This window comes from Diospyros lotus, chromosome 15, assembly GCF_014633365.1.
Source record: "Diospyros lotus cultivar Yz01 chromosome 15, ASM1463336v1, whole genome shotgun sequence".
Classification (NCBI taxonomy): Eukaryota; Viridiplantae; Streptophyta; class Magnoliopsida; order Ericales; family Ebenaceae; genus Diospyros; species Diospyros lotus.
In genome coordinates this window covers 15782322-15804574 of record NC_068352.1, presented here as the reverse complement: position 1 = coordinate 15804574, position 22253 = coordinate 15782322, and the positions used below count along the sequence as shown (strand labels likewise).

The window sequence follows — 22253 nt, the reverse complement described above, 5'->3', positions numbered from 1 at the left end:
GCATTAGTTTTAACTGACAACCACAATGATTGTGGATTGGTAAATTCAATGCAAGGGCGTATGAGATATTTCACAGGGTCGGACCACCAATATTCAAGCTAAATATCAGTCCGCACACTCCATTCTCATCAATCATTTATCCCAACTCTGTAAACAATCATTTACACAAAATCAAGCCAAACAACCATTGTTGATAATGCAAGAATTAAAATCTTTACTAAAAAGTCGCAACATTCTTCAAGCCAACCAATCATTCATCCAAAATCATATTGGATAATCCTGCTTGCTACAGCAATGCATCTCGATTGCCATTGCTATGCAAGTTTTATTTTCATGACATAGATGATTTAGCAATTTCTTTAATAACTCTGTAAATGTTGACAATAAAAATTTGGAATACAGAAAATTGCTCGGGTTTCTTCTTCTATAAATGGTTGTAGTCCGGCTCAAATAAAATTTAAAAACAGGTTTGAACCAGCAGCCCCCCCCTCTTGCTAATGTAATAAGCACTACCTCTACATTGTACACTTGGATTAACCCATCATGTTGTATGGAAAACAGGAAATGAAATCATACAACCATCATTCTGCCAGTCTTATAAGCCTGTCCTTTGGTTTTTAGCGGCAGACATCACACGTAAGCGACTAGCAATTTCTGTGAAGGATGGCCGGGCTGCAGGGTTTGGGGCCCAGCACTGCTCCATTAGCCTTTTCCACTCTGGATCACAGAAGCTTGGAATGGAAGGCCTCAGTGTGTTGTTCACAATGCCTCCTGCATGCAGGGGAAGAGAGCGAGAGAGAGAGAGAGAGAGAGAAAGAGGGATCAACCACAAACCACTTAAAACTAAAGCGTGAATAATTGTGAACAATGGGCAAAACTCTGATTAATCCATGTCAACACAATACATCAGCAACCCAAGACAGCTCTCTATTTTATGCGCCTGAGGTACTAGAACAAGAGGATTGGATTCTTAGTTATCAGCATATTAGACACATTGTGTCAAAACTCCTCTTATACTCCATAACAAACACTTTGATTGACTCTAATTCAAGTATCCATAGTTCTTTAACCTTTTTCAGGTAGTTACCATGGTTGGTAGTCCCATATATGATGGGGATATTTTCTTTTATTTTAGTTTGATTTTGATTTTAAAATAAGATTTAGATTAGGTTTTATTTTGTTCTGTTTTGATTTATTATAGTTGTTTAGATGATAGAATTTTATTCAATTTATTATAGTTGTTTAGATGGGTTATCTTTTCATCAGGCAACATAATGTAACCTTTTTTTTAGGGAGACTTCTTGATTGAATATTATTGATTTACCCTCTGAAAATTTTTCTTCTCAGTTTCTTCTCTTCTCCCTGCTTCTTCTTCTTCTTTTTCATAATCACTTTCTTTCTTTCCCTGCTTTCTGCAAATTTTACTGTCCTGCATCAAATTTGGTATCAGAGTGGAACCGATTCTGATTTCCACACTCTTTCTTGAGTTTTCAAGAGTTGAAAATTTCTGACAGACGTCCAAAGCTGTTAGATGCCTTCACAACCCTAGAGAAACTTTCAGGAGATTAGTCATACCATCGCAGAGCACCACTGTTTCACCTTCCAGCCTCCCCTAAGCAGTTGGAAGTAATGGTAATTGCTGAAGAAACTATCAAGGTTCCACTGGAGGAAAAATCTGTTGAAAGTGGGCTTTTGGTGTACACCAACAATCAGGAAGTAAAACATACTTCAATTGAGGATACCTCTACTAAAGATGAGGAAGGAGAAGATGTCGGGAAGAAGGTGGAGGAATTTTGTGTGGAAGGAAACAAGACTCTTGCTGCTTTGCTTGTTCATATTTCCATTGGAAAGAGGCAGCATCGAATCAGGTTTTGGCCTGCAAAGCAACTTGAATCACTCTCTACTGTTGGAGAGGATATGGTGGAAGGCATGACAGATCAACTGAAATTAATTTCGAGAGCAACAAGGAATGGGTGGATGGCTGAAATAGGTGTTGCAACAAATCATAGTACTGCTGTTTTTGGAAAAACAGATGCGTAAAGGCAAAAGAAAAGAAAAATAAGATATAAGAACAAGAAAAGACGAAGAAGAAACCAGATTATTATGGCTGGAATTGACTGAAGAACAGGGCGAGCAGCTGTAAATTCTTGGGGACAAGAATTATTTGAAAGGGAGAGAATTGTCATGACCCTAAGGAATCCCCAAGGATATAATAGTCATGAATTATAGGTTTCTTATTTTAATTGTATTGTTGTTATAGCTATTAGTATATTCAATTGTAAGCCTATAAATAGACTGGAGTAGTTAGAGTATGGCATGATTTGAATGACAATTGAATTCCATTTCCCTCTCTCAATTCTCCTAACTTTCCCTTTCCATTCATGAGTCGTTCTACAGGGCCCGACGGGCTTACCGAGCCTCTTACAGAAAGGGGGCAAAAAGACACTTCTGCCCCCGCCCACTGTTGCTCTCTCCCGCTCGCTCGTCTCCTGTCCATGGCCGCTGCCCTCGCCTCGCTGCCTCACCCCCATCGCCTCGCTGCCCTTGCCTCGCCTCCGCCTCCATCGCCTCGCAGATGGCGAAGGCGAGGCGAGGGTAGCGAGGCGATGGGGGCAAGGCGCGACGGCGAGGCGAGGGCAACGGCCATGGAAGGGAGACGAGTGAGTAGGGAGAGAGTAGCAGTGGCCCACTTTGCAAATTTGCAAAGTGGACGGGAGCAAAGTCGTCTTTTTGCCTCCTTTCGGTAAGCCTGTCGGGCTCTCTAGACTTTTCCTCCATTCATTCTCTCTCTCTCTCTCCCCCTCCCTTTCTTTTCTTTCTTTCCCTCATTCTTACCAATTTACTTCCTAAACCCTAGCCAAACCCTAGAGTCGTAACAGATTGTTCATTCATGCTATTGGAAAAAAAAAGAATCAATGAGGAATAACACCCAGAAGAACAAGCTCCTAAATCAACATTGATCAATTGGGGGACATAAAAAAAGATTGTGATCAAGAAATCACACAGGCAGTAGAAGAAAAGGAAAGCGAGATTAGTAACCATGATGAGGCTCAACATGAGATACCAACAGAAATAGTTATAGCACTTGAGGCAGTGACCCCAGATGATAAAAAAGAAGCATATTAGGTGATTGAAGAATCTCCTAATGTTATCCTTGAGAAAGTCTCAAAACCTTTTTGTTCCTTATGCCCATTCCTCAGCATTCAATTGATGTTGTGTCACAATTCTGTCATCCCCAGGCAATTGAAGCCTCATTATCATGCCTTTCTGGTTTGAACACAAATATAAATTGGACATTATTTTATGTAAACAGAATATTTTTGCCAGGGATGGACAGATTCACAACTTTGTTGTTTGTTGGATGAGTCCTCCAAATTTCGCCTACATTGGAATTTCTAACAAGACATCGCTACTGTTTAGCCTATTGTACTATAGGCAAGTGAATGTTGATGACAGCATCTGGTCTCTAATGGCAGGGATATATCACCCGAAAGCAATCTAAGCATCTACAAAACTCAAGAACGAGTTTTTTCTCTCACCTAGGGGGAAGATATTTTATTTTGATTTTGATTTTAAAATAAGATTTAGATTAGGTTTTATCATGTTTTGTTTTGATTTATCATACTTATTTAGATGATAGACCTTTATTCGAATTTTATTTGATTTAGTGATTAGATAGGGTTATATTTGATTTTGATTAGATGTTATCTTTTAGATAGGCTATATTTTAATTGCCTATATATAGGCAACATAATGTAACCTCTCTTTTTTTTTGGGGGGGGGGGGGGGGGAGAGAGACTTGACGATAGAATATTATTGTTTTCCCCTCTTCAAAAATTTATCTTCTTCTTGGTTTCTTCTCTTCTCCCTGATTCTTCTTCTCAAGCTTCTTCTTCTTCTTCATAGCCACTTCTCTTTCTTTCCCTGCTTTCCGCAAATTTGACTGTCCTGCATCAATATTCCTGCACCACATGACACTGTGTACTGCTTTCAATCTAATATTCTTATTTTTATCTATTATTCTTTTGCCCAAATAATTGTCCCAATAAAGTAATCAAGTTACTGTCTACCGAAGCCTAAAAAAAACATTCTATAACTTCCTATCACTAAGATTATAGAGTACCCACTCATGCTCAACCTTAGCAATGCAAAAGGTAAAGAATTATTTTTAGAAAGGGAAGAAAGACATTATTTACCTCATGCTATTTCAAGAAAAAAGTAGACAAGCTCAAATAAAGAATTTTAAAGACGTGAAATCATTCAATTATATGGGAAAACATCTTCTGAAATAAATGGACTATCCTTTTCTTTCAGTAATCTCTAGGTCACGTACTGAAAAACTTACACACACAAACACAATGAAAGCTAGTATCCTTTTGTATCATGCACTGTATACGTAGTTGTCATTGGATATTTTGGGGACCATATAAAAATATTTTTTTTAGTATGATAAATTCATAATTAGTTAAATGCTGAATGAATTAGTCTTGAGCCAATCTAGAAATTAATCAAGATCTAAGTAGCATCAAAACCAAACAACTGTGATGACCAAGACAAATAAGTACATATCTCACCTATTAATGCACCATAATGCATGTTTTCATAAGGCTCCTCACCAGTAAGAATCTCCCACAGGACAATACCAAATGAGAACACATCAACCTGCAGATAGAAATTAAAAAAAAAAAAACGTGGGTAGACCTACTAGCAATAGATGTAGACATCATGATTCTGAGCATGATAAAGAAGAGAATACAGAATTCATGCTCCATCGAGGCTTCAGGTATCTTTTAATTTGCTTCCAGAAATAGAAAACAGATGGTGGAAATCCTGCTTAACAATAAGCAAGCTTTAATAGCTCTTAAACTGAAAGTAAAAGGGAAATTCTTAAGTAATTTCCCCAGAGTGAGAGGAAAACATATTCCCCAATCCATATTGCAATCACATTTGGTGTAGATTTCTGGACATGTGGAAGAGAGAAAAGAAAGTTCTTTTGTTTCACCAGTGCTCTAGTTTGTATGTAGACATGCATGCACTGAGATCTTACCTTTTCAGAAACCTTACTGCTGCTGCCATTTAGCAGCTCTGGAGCCATCCATGGTAGTGTTCCCCTAACTCCACCAGAAACCAATGTGTACCGCTTGATTTTTGACAGGCCAAAATCACCTACCTGAGAGTATATCTACCACATCAGAAACTGGTTTAAGTTGAAACCTATCCGTTTCTTAATAAGGTAAGCCAGATAAAATGATGATAGAAGCAAAACTCTGGAAGTACAAAAGATGAACCGTGATTGCATTGGCATAACCTTGCAAATGGGCCGCGAAGGATCTTTCAAGTTCACCAGCAAGTTGTCACATTTCAGATCAAAATGTACAATATTCTTTGAATGCAAATACTCCATTCCAAAGGCCGCATCCATGGCAATAATGAGCCTCTTGCGACGATCAAGATGCCTATATCAATTTATACAAGGAGAAAGAAGAGTGTGTGAGGGAAAACTACTTTGAGATGAATCAAGAAAAAGGAATCAAGGGGAAATATGTAATCAAATTATACACATTTCTTAAATACTTTTTCTTTTCCCTCTTCCAATCGAATTGCTGGAAACTTGAAGATGATTTCTCTGAAACTTCAATTTTTTAAGCAGTTTTACAAGAACATTACCACAATTATGCCAAAGCAAACTTATAAGCCATACCTATCCTTGCGAAGTAAAACATGCCTTAGAGAACCATCAACCATATACTCAGTCACAGTAGCTAGGGTTCCCCCTGGTCCATCTCGCACCACCCCATAAAATGCCACCACGTTTGGATGATGAAGCTTTGACAGAATTTCAGCTTCCCTCCAGAACTCTATGGTCTAGGGATAGAAGTAATATTAGTATCTGCTTCTTCATTTTTATGTTACCTTTAAATATTGTATATATATGCCAATGGAAGTCACACACTATCTTAACTGATGAGAAGCAAAGTTTTAGTGGACAAGTATGCCAATGAAACATTAGTATCTAATCTGCCCCATTTTCCCTGACATGTTGATCAGAAATATGATTTATTTTTTATTTATTTTAAATTTGATTTATAATATAGATTTTAGCCTTTTATTTCTGGTAACTAATATGCAGAATGACCTTACAAAAGAAATGGCCACTGGATAGAGACAATTGGAAAGTTAGAATTCATGTAGCTAACCCCAACTAGTGGGGATTAAGGCTTGGGATTGTTGTTGCACTTGTAGTAACTAACAAGCCAAATTTGCCAATAAAAGTCTCAAACACAAGCCAAACCAATGAGGAAAAGTGAAAAAAAAAAAAAAGAAGATTAAGGATTAGTAATCATCAAAGCAAAGAGAGGTGATGTAACAAATACGCTTCAATTATGTCTAGTAATTGGTGAAAGATTATGGGTAATGTATCATATGATGATCCTTGTACAGTCCACGGACTACACTAGGCAGTTCTTCCTGCCATATCGAATAGCATGTTTTAGTAGTTTACGACAACCATTACACAAAAGAGAGCTTATTTGGAAGCATGCATACATATAATCATCATTTGATTGGAAATAACACTCAAAAGGCCTAGCTTCCCTTGGGGATTTTTTTTGGGGGGCGGGGAGACTGGGGGCAGCTGTGCCACTAGGATGCACATAGAATTCATTGGTGTTGAGTTATATGGTTATATTTATATAGTCTAGGGTTAATCTTATGGTAAAGCCCATGGCCCATTGTATTTTGTGTATGTATATTATAGGTGTATAGTCTATGAATTAATTAAGTGGTATATACATATTAAAAGCTAGAGTTTTCTTCCTAAGCTTCACATGGTATCAAAGCCAAAATACAAACTCTAGCAGCCACCATACGAACCCTAAACTCCGTCGCTCACTATATGGGTTGAAGCGGTCTCCTCGAGCTTGGTTTGGTCACTTCAATGCTGTCATTCAAGAATTTGGTATGACTCGCAGTGAGTCTAATCATTCAGTTTTTTATACACACACATCACAGGAGAGGTGTATATACTTGGTTGTCTATGTGGATTATATTGTTATTACATGTGATGATCAAGATGATATTATTCAGTTGAAGAAACATCTTTTCCATCATTTTCAGACTAAGGACTTGGGGTTACTTAAATACTTTCTTGGCATAAAAGTTGTCTAGTCCAGTTCTAGTGTTATCTCTCAATGAAAGTATGTGTTAGGCACTCTAGAAGAAATTGGGATGATTGATTGTAAACCTATAGATTCTCCTATGGAACCTAATGTAAAGCCCTCACCAGGACAAGGGGAGCCTCTTGCTGATCTTGTGATATACCGTAGGCTAATCGGAAAACTTAATTATCTCACTATCACTCGCCCAAACATTTCTTTCTCAGACAGTGTTGTCAGTCAGTTTTTACAGTCTCCTTGCAATAGCCACTGGAATGCAGTAATCCGAATTCTCAGGTATATTAAGGGAGCTCCAAGTAGAGGACTATTGTATGAAAACAGAGATCATACTCAAGTAGTTGGATATTCTGATGTTGATTGGGCAGGTTCTCCCTCTAATAGATGGTCTACTTCAGGATATTGTGTTTTGATTGGAAGAAACCTAATATTTTGGAAAAGTAAGAAGCAGGAGGTTGTTGCTAGGTCGAGTGCAAAAGTAGAATATTGTGCTATGGCCTTGGCAACGTGTGAATTTATCTAGTTAAAACAATTACTTCAGGAGCTCAAGTTTGGGGAGATATCACAGATGAGATTAATTTGCAACAATCAAACTGCATTACATATTGCTTCCAATCTAGTCTTTCATGAGAAGACCAAACATATAGAGATAGATTGTCACTTCATCCGAGAGAAGATTTTATCTGGCTGTATTACCACAAATTTTGTCAATTCCAATGACCAGTTAGCAGATGTCTTCACTAAGTCTCTCAGGGGTCCTCGAATTGAGTATATTTGTAGCAACCTTGGTGCATATGATATATATACTCCAGCTTGAAGGGGAGTGTTGAGTTATATGGTTATATTTATATAGTCTAGGGTTAATCTTATGGTAGAACCCATGGCCAATGGCCCATTGTATTTTGTATATATATATATAGGTGTATAGTCTATGAATTAATTAAGTGGTATATACATATTAAAAGCTAGGGTTTTCTTCCTAAGCTTCACAATTGGGTTTAAAGGTTTTAGGCTGATTTTAAACAAAAAAAATCATATATGCCATTGTAAAGTGGAGAAATCAAATGACTGTAATTGTGCAAATCATGCTTAACTTATAAAGAGTTATGGATTTGGGCAGCATTAGCTGCAAGATAGACCCTATTTTTGAAAATGAAAATGACCCCTGCAAAAATGGGGTATCAGAAGACCAATAACAATCCATGGGCAAAGAAAAGCATAATCCTGCAAATAATCCTCCCTCCCTTAGAAAATTAGAAGAAAAAAAAATGCATGGCAACACACAAGTAAGGAACTTATACCAATCTCTCTTGCTCTGATGATCGACCAGTGAAGCAGCTCTTCTTTATTCTCTTAATTGCAACATCTGTTCCTCTCCATTTTCCATGATAGACGGTCCCAAATGTACCAGAACCAAGTTCCCTTAATTCTTCGAGATCTTCATTCTTTATGATCTGATAAAATCACCCAGGAAAAAATAATAATTAGATCAGATCATTGTTAAGCAGTAAACTGTGATGTCATTAACAAAGGTTGAGCAGTCTCAGGCTAACAGGTCAATGCAATAAGTGAAAAGAATATATCTCAATAAGTCAGAAGAATAACCCTGCAAGCAACGTGCATGCTTTCCCGTGCATCTCTGTTGCAAAATATAGGGAAAAGAGTGGCAAAATGTGTGCCCTTAGCCTTAAGCCTATGTTTGAGAGAGAGGTGGGGTAGAGGTAGGAATAGTACATAATGGAATGTAAAGTACGGGTAAAAGGAAATAACATAAAGTTTGTTACCCTTCCCTTGTTTGGGAAGAATAAAACGTAAATGAGTGTAATATAACTTCACTTACTTTGGATGGAGAATGGAATGGGGCAAAACAGTAAAAAAAAAAAAAAAAAAGGAAATAAAGTTACAATTATACTTCTTCACTTTCAAAATAAATAAACTGAAAAAATAACAAGGGCAAGATAGTAAAAACAATTATTATATTTGTTAAAAGTCGTCTAGAGTATAGGATAAGAAGATCAGTGAAAGCAGTGTTTTTTGAAAGCAAATGAAGTATTAAATAAAAGTTGTAACCCAAAACTGTAATTAATAAAAGTTAAGGGGTGAAATTGTAAATATTTTATATCTTCATTGGGATATCCACCCACTATTATAAATAGAGGGCAAGGGGTAGCAAGAGAAGGAGAGTTTTCAATTTTCTGTTTGTAAGAGTACTGATCGCTAGAGAGAAAGGCTAGAGTTTGATAGCTTTATAATCTTGGGGTGAAGGCTTGGTGTAGTCGGGAATAGAAGAAAGAGAATTCAACTATATAACTAATCATTCTTTGAATAAAGAAGGCTGCTCAAGGGGATTCAAGACTGGATGTAGGGTTGTCCAAAAAGGCAATCCGAACCAGGATAAAATCTGGTGTTTGTGGTTTGTATTTATGTTTCTTGTTTGTTTTAATTCTATTTCTGTTTATTGTTTCTGTAGAATACATTGAATTTGTTCTTAAGATCAAACTCATGAGGGTGTGAGATTGTGTGGCATAATTTTTGTCCAAGAAAACTGTTCCAGTGACCCTAGGTATAACAATATTTACAAATATATTTCCTTCCCCCTATGAAAAGGGACCAAAGGGTATCATGTACCCTCCCTCTTGGACTCCCCCTTCCATTATGAAACCCTTATCCAAACAAGGGAAATGACAATTGAGCAAAGGTCAAGAAGAGAAACTAAGGTCAGTGAGAGTTAATTTGGTTTTATGTTGGTAGATCAATAATGGAAACTATCTACCTGCTAAGTCACTTAATGGAAATATCCAGAGATAAACAAAAAGATTTGCATATGGTATTGATGAATATGATCGTATCAATTATCTTCATTTACCACTATCTCATGAAACTTTATCTCATCATTCTCTCACTAGAGGATTGCATCAAGAAAGGCATTTGACATAAAATTTTGCCACATTGTCCTTTTACTTAGATTTGTATTGTCAATGTGACTTTTTGAAGTCAGTTGACATTATGAATATCGTGGCACTAACCATAACTTGTTTAGGATAAGGTGCATTTGATGATGATGATGATGATGATGGTATTTGTAGACTTGAAAAAAGCCTACTACAAAATGCCTAGAACCATCTTGAGAAAGGTGTTGGAGAAGAAAGGTGTGTGGATTACTTATATACTAAGGACATATATAGCAGAAATAGGTGTTATGACTTGTGAAAGAGACACCAAGACTTTATTACAATTACATGACATCAAGGATCTGCATTGAGGCCTTACCTCTTTGCTCTTGTCATGGATGAACTCACAAAACACATCCAAGAAGAGTGTCACGGTGTATGCTATTTGCAAATAAGATTATCTTGATAGATAAATGAAGTGGATAATAAACTTGAATAACGATGAAGCACCTTAGAATCCAAACATTTTAAATTATGTCAAAAATCGAGAATTTGGAATTTAGTAAAAATATAAATGTGGATGATATTATTGTGATATTTGGAGATTTCGATATCAAAAGAAGAGAAGATTATAGACGATATTACTCAGATTACCAAGGCAGGATGTCAAACTTCAGAAGTGTGTCTAGCATTTTACACAATCATAAAATTCCTTTAAATCTGAAAGGAAACTTTGTTGTATGGCTCAGAATGCTGAAAATGACTAACATGTACAGAATATAAGAGTAGCTGGGTTAGGTATCTCTTTGTTTTGGTGGTTTTGCCTACTTTAAAGGCTTCTTTGGTGCTCTCCCATTTGTCAATTGTGGCATTTCAACAAAGTGTACATGCTGAAACTGTTGAAGTCAGAGATTGTTGTATGTTTTTATTATACTGTAAAAGGTATGCAATGGGTATATAAAAGGTCTTTGACTAACGTAAAAAGGTAATAAACAGCTATTGAAAGATTACAAAGATATATAAAAGACCTCTAAAACACTCTCAAGATATTCTAGCAATATTCCCAAGATATTCTAAGTTTCTAACAACCACCCTCAAACTCAAGAAGCTAACGGGTCGTTTCGTATCTAGATTAAATAGTGGTGGGATTAAGTCAAGAATGAGATAAAATGGTGATGGTATTAAATAGTCCCATGAATCTCAGCTCATGTTTCATATACCAAGCTTAAAGAAGATATAACCTTAAAGTAATACTATCCCATGTTTGCTACAATAATCTTATAGGAGGTATAGCTAGACATTAATTGCTAAATGACCATTTTGCCCATTTACCCAAAACAGTAGAACTTTATGTGATAAAATATATATAATTATTGAAAATGTAATTATATATTATAGATAACATATATTAGAATATACATAATATAATATATATGTATATATATAATACATGTATGCATATGTGTGAAGGCATTTCAGGCATTTTCCAAAATTTAACGATAGTTTATTAACAACAGAAGGGAAAATGTGACAACATTTTAAATCTTAGGGTGTTGAGTGTAATTTTTTAAAAATTATGGGGTGGTATCTTGAATTTGGCCTTACCTCAGGGGTGGTTAGTGTAAGTTGCCCTAAAGTTTAATAATCATAATTTCTCATCACAAATCCATTTAGATATAGCAATATCTTTCATGAAAAAACATATATGAAATCACTATAACAAACCCCACAAGCCTTAATCCCACTAGGTCAGGTTAGCTCAACTACATGAATTCTAGATCTCCAGCCTCATTTGTCTAGAATTCACAATATCTGATTGGATGAGTTTTACGTGTATGATGCAGCGTGTAGCGCATGTGTAAAGAAAACACATAAAGAAATCCTTGAAACAATAAGTTTCAAATACCCTTTAGAGAACAAACTTCAATAACCAAAATTGGACTCTCAACTAGGCATAAGAACCGAAACTGCTTGTTGGAAAAAACCGAACCGGTTTGATGGAATTTATTGAATAATAAAACTGATTATAACCCCTACCTTTTAGGTATATTTATAGAGTTTGGCTAATCCATCTAATACTTGTAAATAAAATCCAACTAAAATCCTACTAAAAATAAAACCCTAACAAACATGAAATAGAATTAACATCCTAAAACATATGCAGTATTAAAATACTATTCCGGGTTGCCCACTTTGGGTCGGGTCAGTCTTGGGCCAAATCTTGATTGGTGACCGCATCAATATATTGTTACCTACCCAATGAAACCTTCCACCAATATCTGAGCTTGGGAAGGACTGTGAAAAGGAGGGACAACTTATACACTATAACAGTTTCAAAGGAAAAGGAGCAAAAATAATCAGAAAGAAGCTTCATTAAAATCAATCATAAACCAAACCAGGAGTTATTATATTTAGTACTCCTAACAAATCAATTGAACCTTTTCTTCTTTTTCCAAATGACAAATAACTCACAGATAAAGTCTAGATATTCATAATCACTCATGGCCCATGCATGTCAAATAGAAAGTGTTTGCACCCTGTAAGAATTAAATATGGTGCCCCCAAGAATTACCCCTTGGTGAAGATGCCATATTCAATCCCTTAACTACTGGATCAGCTGGGCAGGCTAAATAACTAATGAAGCCACAAACCACTTCTCGGATCTTTTATTCATAAAATCAACAAAAAAGCAAATATCTACGAATTTCAATGTGTCTTGCATCAGTAACATGGAAAGACTCTTTCGGTGTCAACTATCTAGATACTCATCTCTAAGTACTTGATTTTGGCAAAAGCTTAGAACAAGAAATGAGTTTTTATATTGTTTGAAACACAAAATATTGAAATGGGTGACTTAAAAAGGAAAATTTAACCCTGTAAGAATTTGCTCAGTAAAGGAGACATTCATTTCAAAAGGCCATACTATCAGCCTAAACTCTTGCACTTGCAAAGTATGATTTCAGAGAAGGACGTCCACTCATTTTGAGAAGACATTATGTACACCATATCATAGTTACTGAAAGTTCACTGCCTAAGTATGAGGGGACTACACAGTTTGTGCACCAATCATCAATGCATATCAATTGTGCAATACAAGAATGATGGATCATACCTGCACACTACCAATATCAAAATCCCATAGAGAAGGATCAAAAGGAGGTATGCCAATATTCATGATTCCATCCTGCACAGATAGAAGTGATTTTGAAATATGGTTGCAGAAAGCATACTGAGGAGTATAGGTTTTAATTTAGACTACAGCAAGTACCTCATACTCTGAATTTGGTGCTCTTGAGTCCTCTGCAAAATTGTCAAACTGCATACCTTCACTGCCCTTCATTTTCAAATGATTATCAGACTGAAAAGTTGTAGGGTCAGCTCCAACTGTAGACTCTAATTCTTTCTGATCATCAACACCGTAATTCATCCGAGAATCCACATGGTCATCCATTGTTAATGGTGCAAACTTATAACTTATAGGAGCTTCTTCTTCAACTTTTGCAAGCCCTGATGAAAAACCCAAAGGATCTTGATCAATAAGAGAAACATCCTGTCTGAGAAACTGATCTCCTGCCAATTTTTGAAAAAATGACCAGTGTTTTGGATCCTGATTTTCTATGTTTAAGCTCAGATCCGCCCCATCATTCTGCAGAGGACTAATGGCAGACAAATCCTCAGATAAATTTGCTATTGAGAATATATCTGAAAGAAAATCGCGAGAGAACCTATCATTAATATCAATGACAATATCTCCCTGCTTTCTGGAAACCCCATTATGTGCTTCCTGATAGGTTCCCATCCAAGCAGAAGTCTGATTGTGACCCTGAGTGCTCATAGAATTGCTATCGGCCCTATCACTCCATTCAGGATCTGGAAGCCCATATTCAGGATTCTCGTGATGATTTTGGGAACCTACTTGGCCTGCAGCAGGAAATTCTGATCCAGCTTTAGTTGATTCACCAACCAGTAGATTTCGATCCTTATCTTTGGCACAGTTGGTCTGATTTTCATCCTTAAAAGTTCTAACCTCATTGACAGCAGATTTATCATCCACAGGGTTTGATACTGCCTGCTTCATTTTCTGATGTTGAGGTGCTCCATCAAAAATTCTCTGAGGATCCTTATACAATGGCTTTGCAGCTGAGTTGGACTGCTCAGTCTGTAAAGATACAGGTTCTGTGATAATATCCTGCTTTGCAACATCAGAACGTGAATGGTTTTCAAGAAGTTGAGAACCAAGTGATTCATCTGACTTTGAAAACCTACTTAGTAACTCTGCCTGTTCTCGGGGATATCGTTCAGAATAAAATACCCTTTGAGGAGCAGCAAGAGGCTCAAGATATCTCAAATCAATTGGATTGGACTCAGAAATATCATATCCAGGAGTAGAAACACCACTAGATGTGTTGCAGATATTGTCGTCAGCTTCAGGAACCAGCACTGTATTTGCTCCAGAGGGGGAGGAAGATACCTTTGCAGGTTCCAGGTGCCTTTCCTCACTTTTCAAGGGTTTTAGCTCTCCCTCCAGTGTGGAAATGACAGAAGATGCTTTCTCAACCAGAAAACTATCCTCAACATTGCCATCTAGCGGCTGTGAGAGAGCATGGTGGTCCTCTGATGAAGGTTGTATAGTTTCATCTCTGCCCTCTTGCTGAACTGAACCATCACTTTTCAGTTGCAATTCCTTTACTTGCATTTGAGGATCCTGTATGACTAAGACACTGGATACTGGATCTTCAGTGAAGGCCTTTTGTGGAATTGCAAGCCCATGATGATCCAGCAGAGAATAACTTTCTCCAAAAGCTGGGTAATTAGAAGGATGAGAGTCATAACCATAAGGCAAAGGATGGTGCTTAGCTTCTACATGATGTATTTCATGGCCATTATAAATTTGTGAATGTGTTTCGTAAGTATTGGAGAAACTTGGTAAAAAAGGTTGAGAAGATTCAGCAGCTGATGATGAAACCATGCAACTAGCTGAGGGTGAAGGCCTAACTTTGGCAAAGTCAGCTGCAGCTCCACCTGTATCTCTCTCAACATTCTGTGCATCTAGCTCGTCTAACTTACTTCCAGAAGAGACTGCTAGACCATGCAAGATAGAGTTTTTCCTTGATCCTATGTCCATGCCATTAACGGCAACTACATACTGAATCTCTGAATCACCATCACTGTTTCCCAGAACAAAATGGGCATCTTCTAAATCAATAGCAGAGAATAAAAACATTCTAAGCCTTTTTGATCCTTCTCCATCCTGTAGTACATTACATTCCTCCATCATATTCTGCAAGTCCTCGTCACAAGTCACAGAAACTAAGGCATCAAGATCCTCCCCAGGAAGCTGATACTTAATCGTATGAGTTTGGTTATAGATTGTTATTATTTTCTGCCACAACTCCTGCCAAGTAACATGCCTGCTAATACAAATAATTCGGGTTTCACCTCCAACATACCTAAGTTTTCCATCACTTGGCCGAGGCAAGATTCTACCCCCAAAGCTGCATAAAACCTTAATTTTTGTTACTGAACCTTCAGATGCTCCAGAAGAGGTGTACTCTTTCATGGATCCCCGATAACTGTTGTACTCCCATGAAGTTTGTGGTCCCAGATGCATGGATCCATAGTTATTTGAGTCTTCATGCAAAGAAGGGTTCTCTGGCTCCAACTCTTTTGGACCTTTTTCTACTGCAGCAACCATTGAAATATCTGATCCGCTTTCAGACCCTGTATAACTGATGCCTAAAATTCCTTTCAGTTCCATGTAACTTGTTGCATACTTGGGATCACCAGCATTATTTGGAACAAATGACTTCTTATGATTCACCCGGTCAAGCATGAATTCAAGAGCAAACTCCTCACCTGTCTGTATTGAATAATTGAGTACAGGCTTAGCTTCTGAATATTTGAGCTCCGGGGGTACTGTATTTGAGCTTATGTAGCTAGTATGGCCCGGCGTGAACCCCTGAGATGTAGGCTCAAATTCCTCAGTACCAGGTTCTTTTGAATTGTACTCATCATGGTCATGGATTTTTAGCTGTTCCATCAGAAAATAGTTGGGTATCCCCTCCTGTTGGACTCAATTTGACGAGGATAAATGCCAAATTTAGGACTCACTGGAACTTCTAAGAAAACCATACAGGTATAGCTCATTCCTATATACTCAAAAACAAAAACTGTCACTTCTTGACAAAGTTATCAACTATAAGACACTGAAGAAGTTTAGATCAAAAAAATGGCTACCAAAAGTTAAAAACTGTCTGCAACTAGCAACAAGGGTTGGCTATCATAACCAAGAACCCTAATAGGACCAGCAATCTAGATGATGAAAAGTGATAACTGTAGTCTTCTCCAACACCAAAGAACCGCGGAAGCACGTCAATCTAAACATCCAGAACTGCACAAATATATATCATACTGCATAACAGGCAGACAACTTAGTAACAGTATTGAAATGAAGAAATTAGATTTCAAGGAAAACACTTTTATGAGTCCATAAAAACAAAAACAAAATAAAAATAAAAAAAAAGACAAGTGAATCCCCATGATCATTCAACCAAATCAAAGGTGGAGAAAGAAGGTTGAAACCATAAATCTCACATTGAAATTCAGTAGTCCCAAGAAACCAAAAACAGAAATTCGAGTAATTCTGATTGTGGGTGGGATATGGGAACATCTGGAAAACATTGTGCTTCTCTCCTTTAAATTTCTTCGAGCATAGTAATAGTATATCAATGTGATTACATAATGAACCCACTTTAATCAAATATAGATAACCATGATATTTATATACCAAAACTGGGCAAAAGGGGCTTAAGGTATGATATAAACTTACTAGGCAAGAAATTTCTGTATTACAGTTGAGAAAGGACTTTCTTTCCTTCATTTATTATTCTACTCCATGTAATAAGAATTGTTAAAGTCAATCAGATAGTATAATCTGCTTATGATATAAATAAAATATAACAAACCAATGGCCAATTACCCATAACAGCGCTCTTCTGTTGGTAACTACTTACTAGAAGTATGCAAATCTAAAATTTGATTTAAAGATGGATCAGTTATACCCAAGAATGACCTACCCCAAAGATACAATGTATTACTTTTCCTTTAAATTGAGAGATTTCATGCCATCAAAAAAACCTGTTTCGCAACAACCAATGGTCAACATCATGCAAAAAAACACTAAATTGCACATGTTTTCCCTCTTCTCTGCTCTAGCCACCAATAGATAAGGACCATAATGCTCCTTGGACAGAACCACACAACTCCAGACATACCAAGCAACAATAATCATGAGCGGCTTTTCTAAGCTGCCTTCTTCAAATGAATGTCCAAGAATTTGTGTCAAGAAGAAAAGTTCTCTTGAGGCCTCCCAACCATGCTTCTTATGGTAGGATGGAGTGCACAATCATCAAAAGTCAAAAATAATCTCTTGTCTAGATAAATTCAGTGTCTTAATCAAATTACAGACAATTGCTCCCATTGAAAAGGATAACATCCATTGGGCATAAAGAAAACAGGCATATAAGCAGTTCTTAAAATAGGGAGAAAACCCTAAACTGGACTAGTATCCCAGAATGCATTATGTAAAAAAAGAATAGCTCTATAAAGAATGTTCCATCCACCTATTAATCGTAATTAATTAAAGTGGCCTTGTCTTGGGTACATGAGAAAGATCATACTCCAGCATATGAGGCCAAATGGAGCAAGTTAAATTGTTAAGAACCAGAACATTCAAGAATAGGAAATTCTTTCATGTATGTTAATCTTAACAATTATAGAACCTTATCATTGGATTCTCATGATTTACCTGGTCAACTTTTTCAGGGGTTTAACTATTTCTAGATGTTTAGGAAGCTTGTTCTTCGACGATGCTTAATGATGGCCACGTAAGTAATAGCAGCTGCAGCCTCCATATATTTGGCCCCATTTTCTTCTAATGAAATCCTAAAAGGCCAAATTATCCTAAATGTTCAACTGAAACATAATCGCGTTTTGTGCTTTTTGTTCATATACTTTTACAGCATTTAATCCAGTGGTAATTTCTCTGCAAAGCTTTCAGACATGCAGAATATTGCTCATGGACATTCAAAAAACAGCAATTTGACCAGAGATAAGAATGATGCCTAAAACCTTTTAAGTTCTCACAGAACTAGAAAAGAAAAATGCTAATAGACTTTTGAAAAAAAAAAAGGGTCGATTTTTACAGAAGCTAGACTAATAAGAACTATTGAGATTGTAAGTTGGTTTATTTTACAACCCCCAAGCTTTAAATACAGAAGCTTTTTGCCTCTCAGAAGAGTAATAAAGGATCCACAAATCACATGTTTGCAACAAATTTCAGTATGAAATATCATTAGCCATTTTATTTATACTAATAATTTTTTATGGAAATCAGATAATTGGATAGGGTTTAATTAAAGATTTTTTCAAAGATACTCTCTGTTGGAGAGCCCTAGCCACTGTTGTTAGAATCTTACGATTCACGATTCGAATTGTACGATTCGACTCGATTCATATAGAAATCGAGTCGAATTTATAGGATGAATCTAAAATCCCTTAGAATCGTACAATTCACGATTCGAATCGTACAATTCGACTCAATTCATATAGAAATCGAGTCGAATTTATAAAGTGAATAAAAAATCCTTTAGAATTAACTATGAATCAGACGAATCAACCGTGAATCGCATGAATAGCATGATTCGTCCAATTCGTGCGACTTCGTCTACATGTGCACTTTAATTAAATATTCATTCAATTTAGCTATCTTTGAAAACAAAGAAGATGATGACAATGATGATGCTCTTGAACTTGAAGATGATTGATAACTAATGAAGATTATGAACAATGGAGTTTATTAGTAACCTTATCGTTGTAGTTTTTTTTTTTTTCTTTCTAGCTTGTTATTTTGAAAGTGGTTTGGTTTGGTGCAATTTGAATTTAAAGGCAACATGAATATACTTTTGTCTTTTGGTATAATTTAAAACTTAGCAAATATATTTAGAAGTTTATTTATCTATTTATATTTAAAAGAATTGATCATGGTGGGCACATTATTTATTTTCTATGGATATTTATTATTTATAGTTGAAATTGAGAGTGTGTACCAAATCTTACGATTCGATTCTCGATTCACGATTCATAAAATAAGGATTTCGAATCTCGATTTAACAACTATGGTCCTAACAGCTAAGGAGTTATCAGAAAAAGAAGAAGCCGTAGCTGATATACAGCAAAAGGAGAATAATCCGGTGAAGATAAAGGATCAAGTGCAGTGAAGATAAACTCCTAAAAATCAAGATAAATAATAGGAAAAGATAGGAGTAAAAAATAGCAATTATCTTGATTAATTTGTACTCTAAAATCTATTGTATATTATCTACTAAATAGTAGGAGTAGATAGCATAGAAACTTGTATAAGTAGAGTTCCTATCCTTGAATTAATGTATCGAGATTTTTCATCTCAACGCTCGATCCAAATCCTAGGTTCCTGGTTTAGGAACCAATTGTGTTCACTCTCTGTTGATTTGCCTTCATTTTAGTTGAATTTGGTAGGATGAGATTTTATTTCTCGTTCCTAGTTATGCGATTGTTGGTATGGGTAAAATAGCTACAATGGAAGAATCATTTAACACTTGATGGAGATCAGAGCAGGAAGATAAGGATTTGGGATTAGGATTCAATTAGGAGATTTATTAGTGATTTTTTTTGCTAATTAAAAAAAGTTTGTTTATTGACTTGCTTTAATTTGGTAGCATATGATTCTATTTCATTTCCTAACTTTGGTGTATGGGTATGCACAAATGCCCCACTACTTTGAGTATTAAATCATCTACTTTTCTTTTTCCATCCCATGACATCACACTTCCACCTATAGTTATTAATCCTGTTTCGTACTGGTCAGCACCGTACAGGAGCAATTTCAATACAAAAAGTAGTAAGTTTCATTCTGGCTAAGGAACTTTTTGGTACCAGCCAATACCAGAATTTTGCTAATATCTTAAAAAAATTCTCATTTGTTATTAGCTTTGCTTGAGTTGTTTTCTGATTCTCTTTATCTGAGCACTTATTTTTCTTAATATATAAATATTGATTTTTCATAGGTGTAATAATTTCTCATTATAACAAAAAATAGTTTAGACTAATCAGTTTCTAGAGATTTAGATTTATTATATGGTTTCGTTTGTATTATTTTTGTAATAAATTATTATTAATTTATTATAGCAATACATACAAAACAATACTGATATTGTTCGGTACTGGTATTGTATTGTACCAATAACAAAACTATTACCTTGTCTGCTACGGTATTATCAGCTACAGTTCCACCTTCTTCTCTATAAAACTTCCCCCTAGGAACAAATCTCATATCAGCCTATGCACCACTAATCTAACCAAAAGTGAACTCTATAACCATTACCAACCTCAAATCCTTTCAAAACTAAATGAAAAATTTTACCAGATGACCACTAGACCACCTCTGTTATAGGAAATATTGGGCAGTTAAATACTAAATTGTGCAAAACATAAATGTAATTGAGTTGAAAATGTTACATTGGATGTGTACCCATACAAGAAAATAGAAATTAGAAATTATATTATTCTTAGCAAGGACAAAAGTGGTGCCTTAAAGAAAAGATGTATGAGATGTATTCAAGATGGTTTAAACATGTGAAATGAAAAGTAATATATGGAGATGTGGAGAGGACGAATGTAATGCGATAAATTTATAGAAAAGAGGTAAAGAGGAAAATCAAAGAAAACTTGACCAAAAAAAGTAATGGATAGAGATAATTGACATGTTAGAATCCATTTAGCCAATCCCACCTAGGGGTATTAAGGCATGTGTGTTAGTGCAGTCATAGTACTTGATCCTTCAATTTTGTAAAATTATAATGTTTTTGTCTCATAGGACAAGCCTTGGTAGCAACAATAAGGTTGCTCCATTGTGAGTAGAAGGTCACAGGTTCAAGTTATGAAAACAGTTACTTTGCAAAAAATAAAAAATAAAAAGGAAAAGAAAAAGGGACGTCGCGAGCAAATTAGGCCCTCGCAAATATAATATTTTTGTCCAAACACATTTTCAACACAATGCTGAGGCCTCCTGTGGATGGCAAGTTGTTAAAGAAAAATTAGGCTCTACACGACCATTATTGGTCTGAGACTCCACGCAGATCTGCCTCAATATCAATGAGGGTCACATGCAGATCTTCTTATCTTTCCTTCAATTTTTATTTTCCTTCTTATTCTTTCAAGATACATCTCGTTGTATTCTGGACAGCTCTAGCTCAAAACTCGCTCTGTGAAAGAACAAAGCCGCCCCGCCACAGCAGGCGAGTTACTTCCTCTGTCGACGCCGGGGAGTTCTTGGCGAGGAAACCTTAAGATTTCTTCCTTTGATTTCTCATAACTTGTTTTCCATTTGTTCAAGATTAGTTCGCGTTGGTGCTCTCTTTGCCCCCACCCAAAAATCTAAAAAAAAAAAAAAAAAAAGCAAGAAAGAAAGAAACAGAAGAAAAGAAGGGGCGCCATATTCAGCTCAATGGAGGCTAATTTTTTGCTACAAGAAGCAAATTGTTGTTCGGAAGCAAGATTTTGCATTCTAGTTAGACAGGCGTTAACAAAAAATTGAAAAAATATCACAGCAAGACTAGTAAAGCAGATCTACAATTATAGGAACCTAAATCTTTCTCCAAGCGAATCGGCTTAGGTCAAAGTAGGCTAAAAAACACAAAAACAAAGAAATAAAGAAAATGCGCTTTACGCTGAATCTATATACCTTATATATATAGAAATGCTATTGAGCGAACTCGCTTCTTGTTCTTCCTTTGACAGCACATAGCATCCAAAGTAGACGATTTTGGACTGAGTGCGCACTGTTATGGTAAAATGGATAATCAATCAGTGCGAAAAAAGAAGAGATAAAAGAAGCTCATTCTCTCTCTCTAAACTCCTTTACTTTTCGTCCTTTTCTCTGATGAATTTTCTGCAAATATCTCGCTTTTCAGATCGAAGAAATCAAAGAATGAGAGCGCTCTCTCTCTCTCTCTCTCTCTCTCCCTCCCTCATGTGCTCATTTCGGTCGAACATAAATAGGCATCGTTAATCGAATTCGACCCCCAAAAACTGGCATATTTACCTAAATGCCACGGGCATTGTCGGTTTATTAATCCCCGAACCCCATCCCCTT

The 22253-nt window shown here is 36.2% G+C and overlaps 1 protein-coding gene across 6 annotated transcripts; it reads right to left on the bottom strand.

The window, feature by feature from the left end:
• Positions 1 to 236: 236 nt before the first annotated feature.
• Positions 237 to 22124, bottom strand: LOC127791857 (uncharacterized). Of its 6 annotated transcripts, XM_052321996.1 has the most exons (10): positions 21843 to 22124; positions 16301 to 16474; positions 13332 to 16212; positions 13176 to 13247; positions 8474 to 8626; positions 5702 to 5865; positions 5309 to 5456; positions 5048 to 5170; positions 4575 to 4662; positions 237 to 771 (listed from the first exon to the last, which is right to left on the bottom strand). In XM_052321996.1, exons 3-10 carry the CDS (start codon positions 16101 to 16103, stop codon positions 596 to 598), a joined length of 3696 nt encoding a protein of 1231 aa, XP_052177956.1. In that variant the 5' UTR covers positions 16104 to 16212; positions 16301 to 16474; positions 21843 to 22124; the 3' UTR covers positions 237 to 595. The 6 variants fall into 6 exon arrangements, with proteins under 6 accessions (XP_052177956.1, XP_052177957.1, XP_052177958.1 ...); XM_052321997.1 differs by lacking the exon at positions 16301 to 16474; XM_052321998.1 differs by lacking the exon at positions 16301 to 16474 and having other exon boundaries at positions 13332 to 16127.
• Positions 22125 to 22253: the final 129 nt, after the last annotated feature.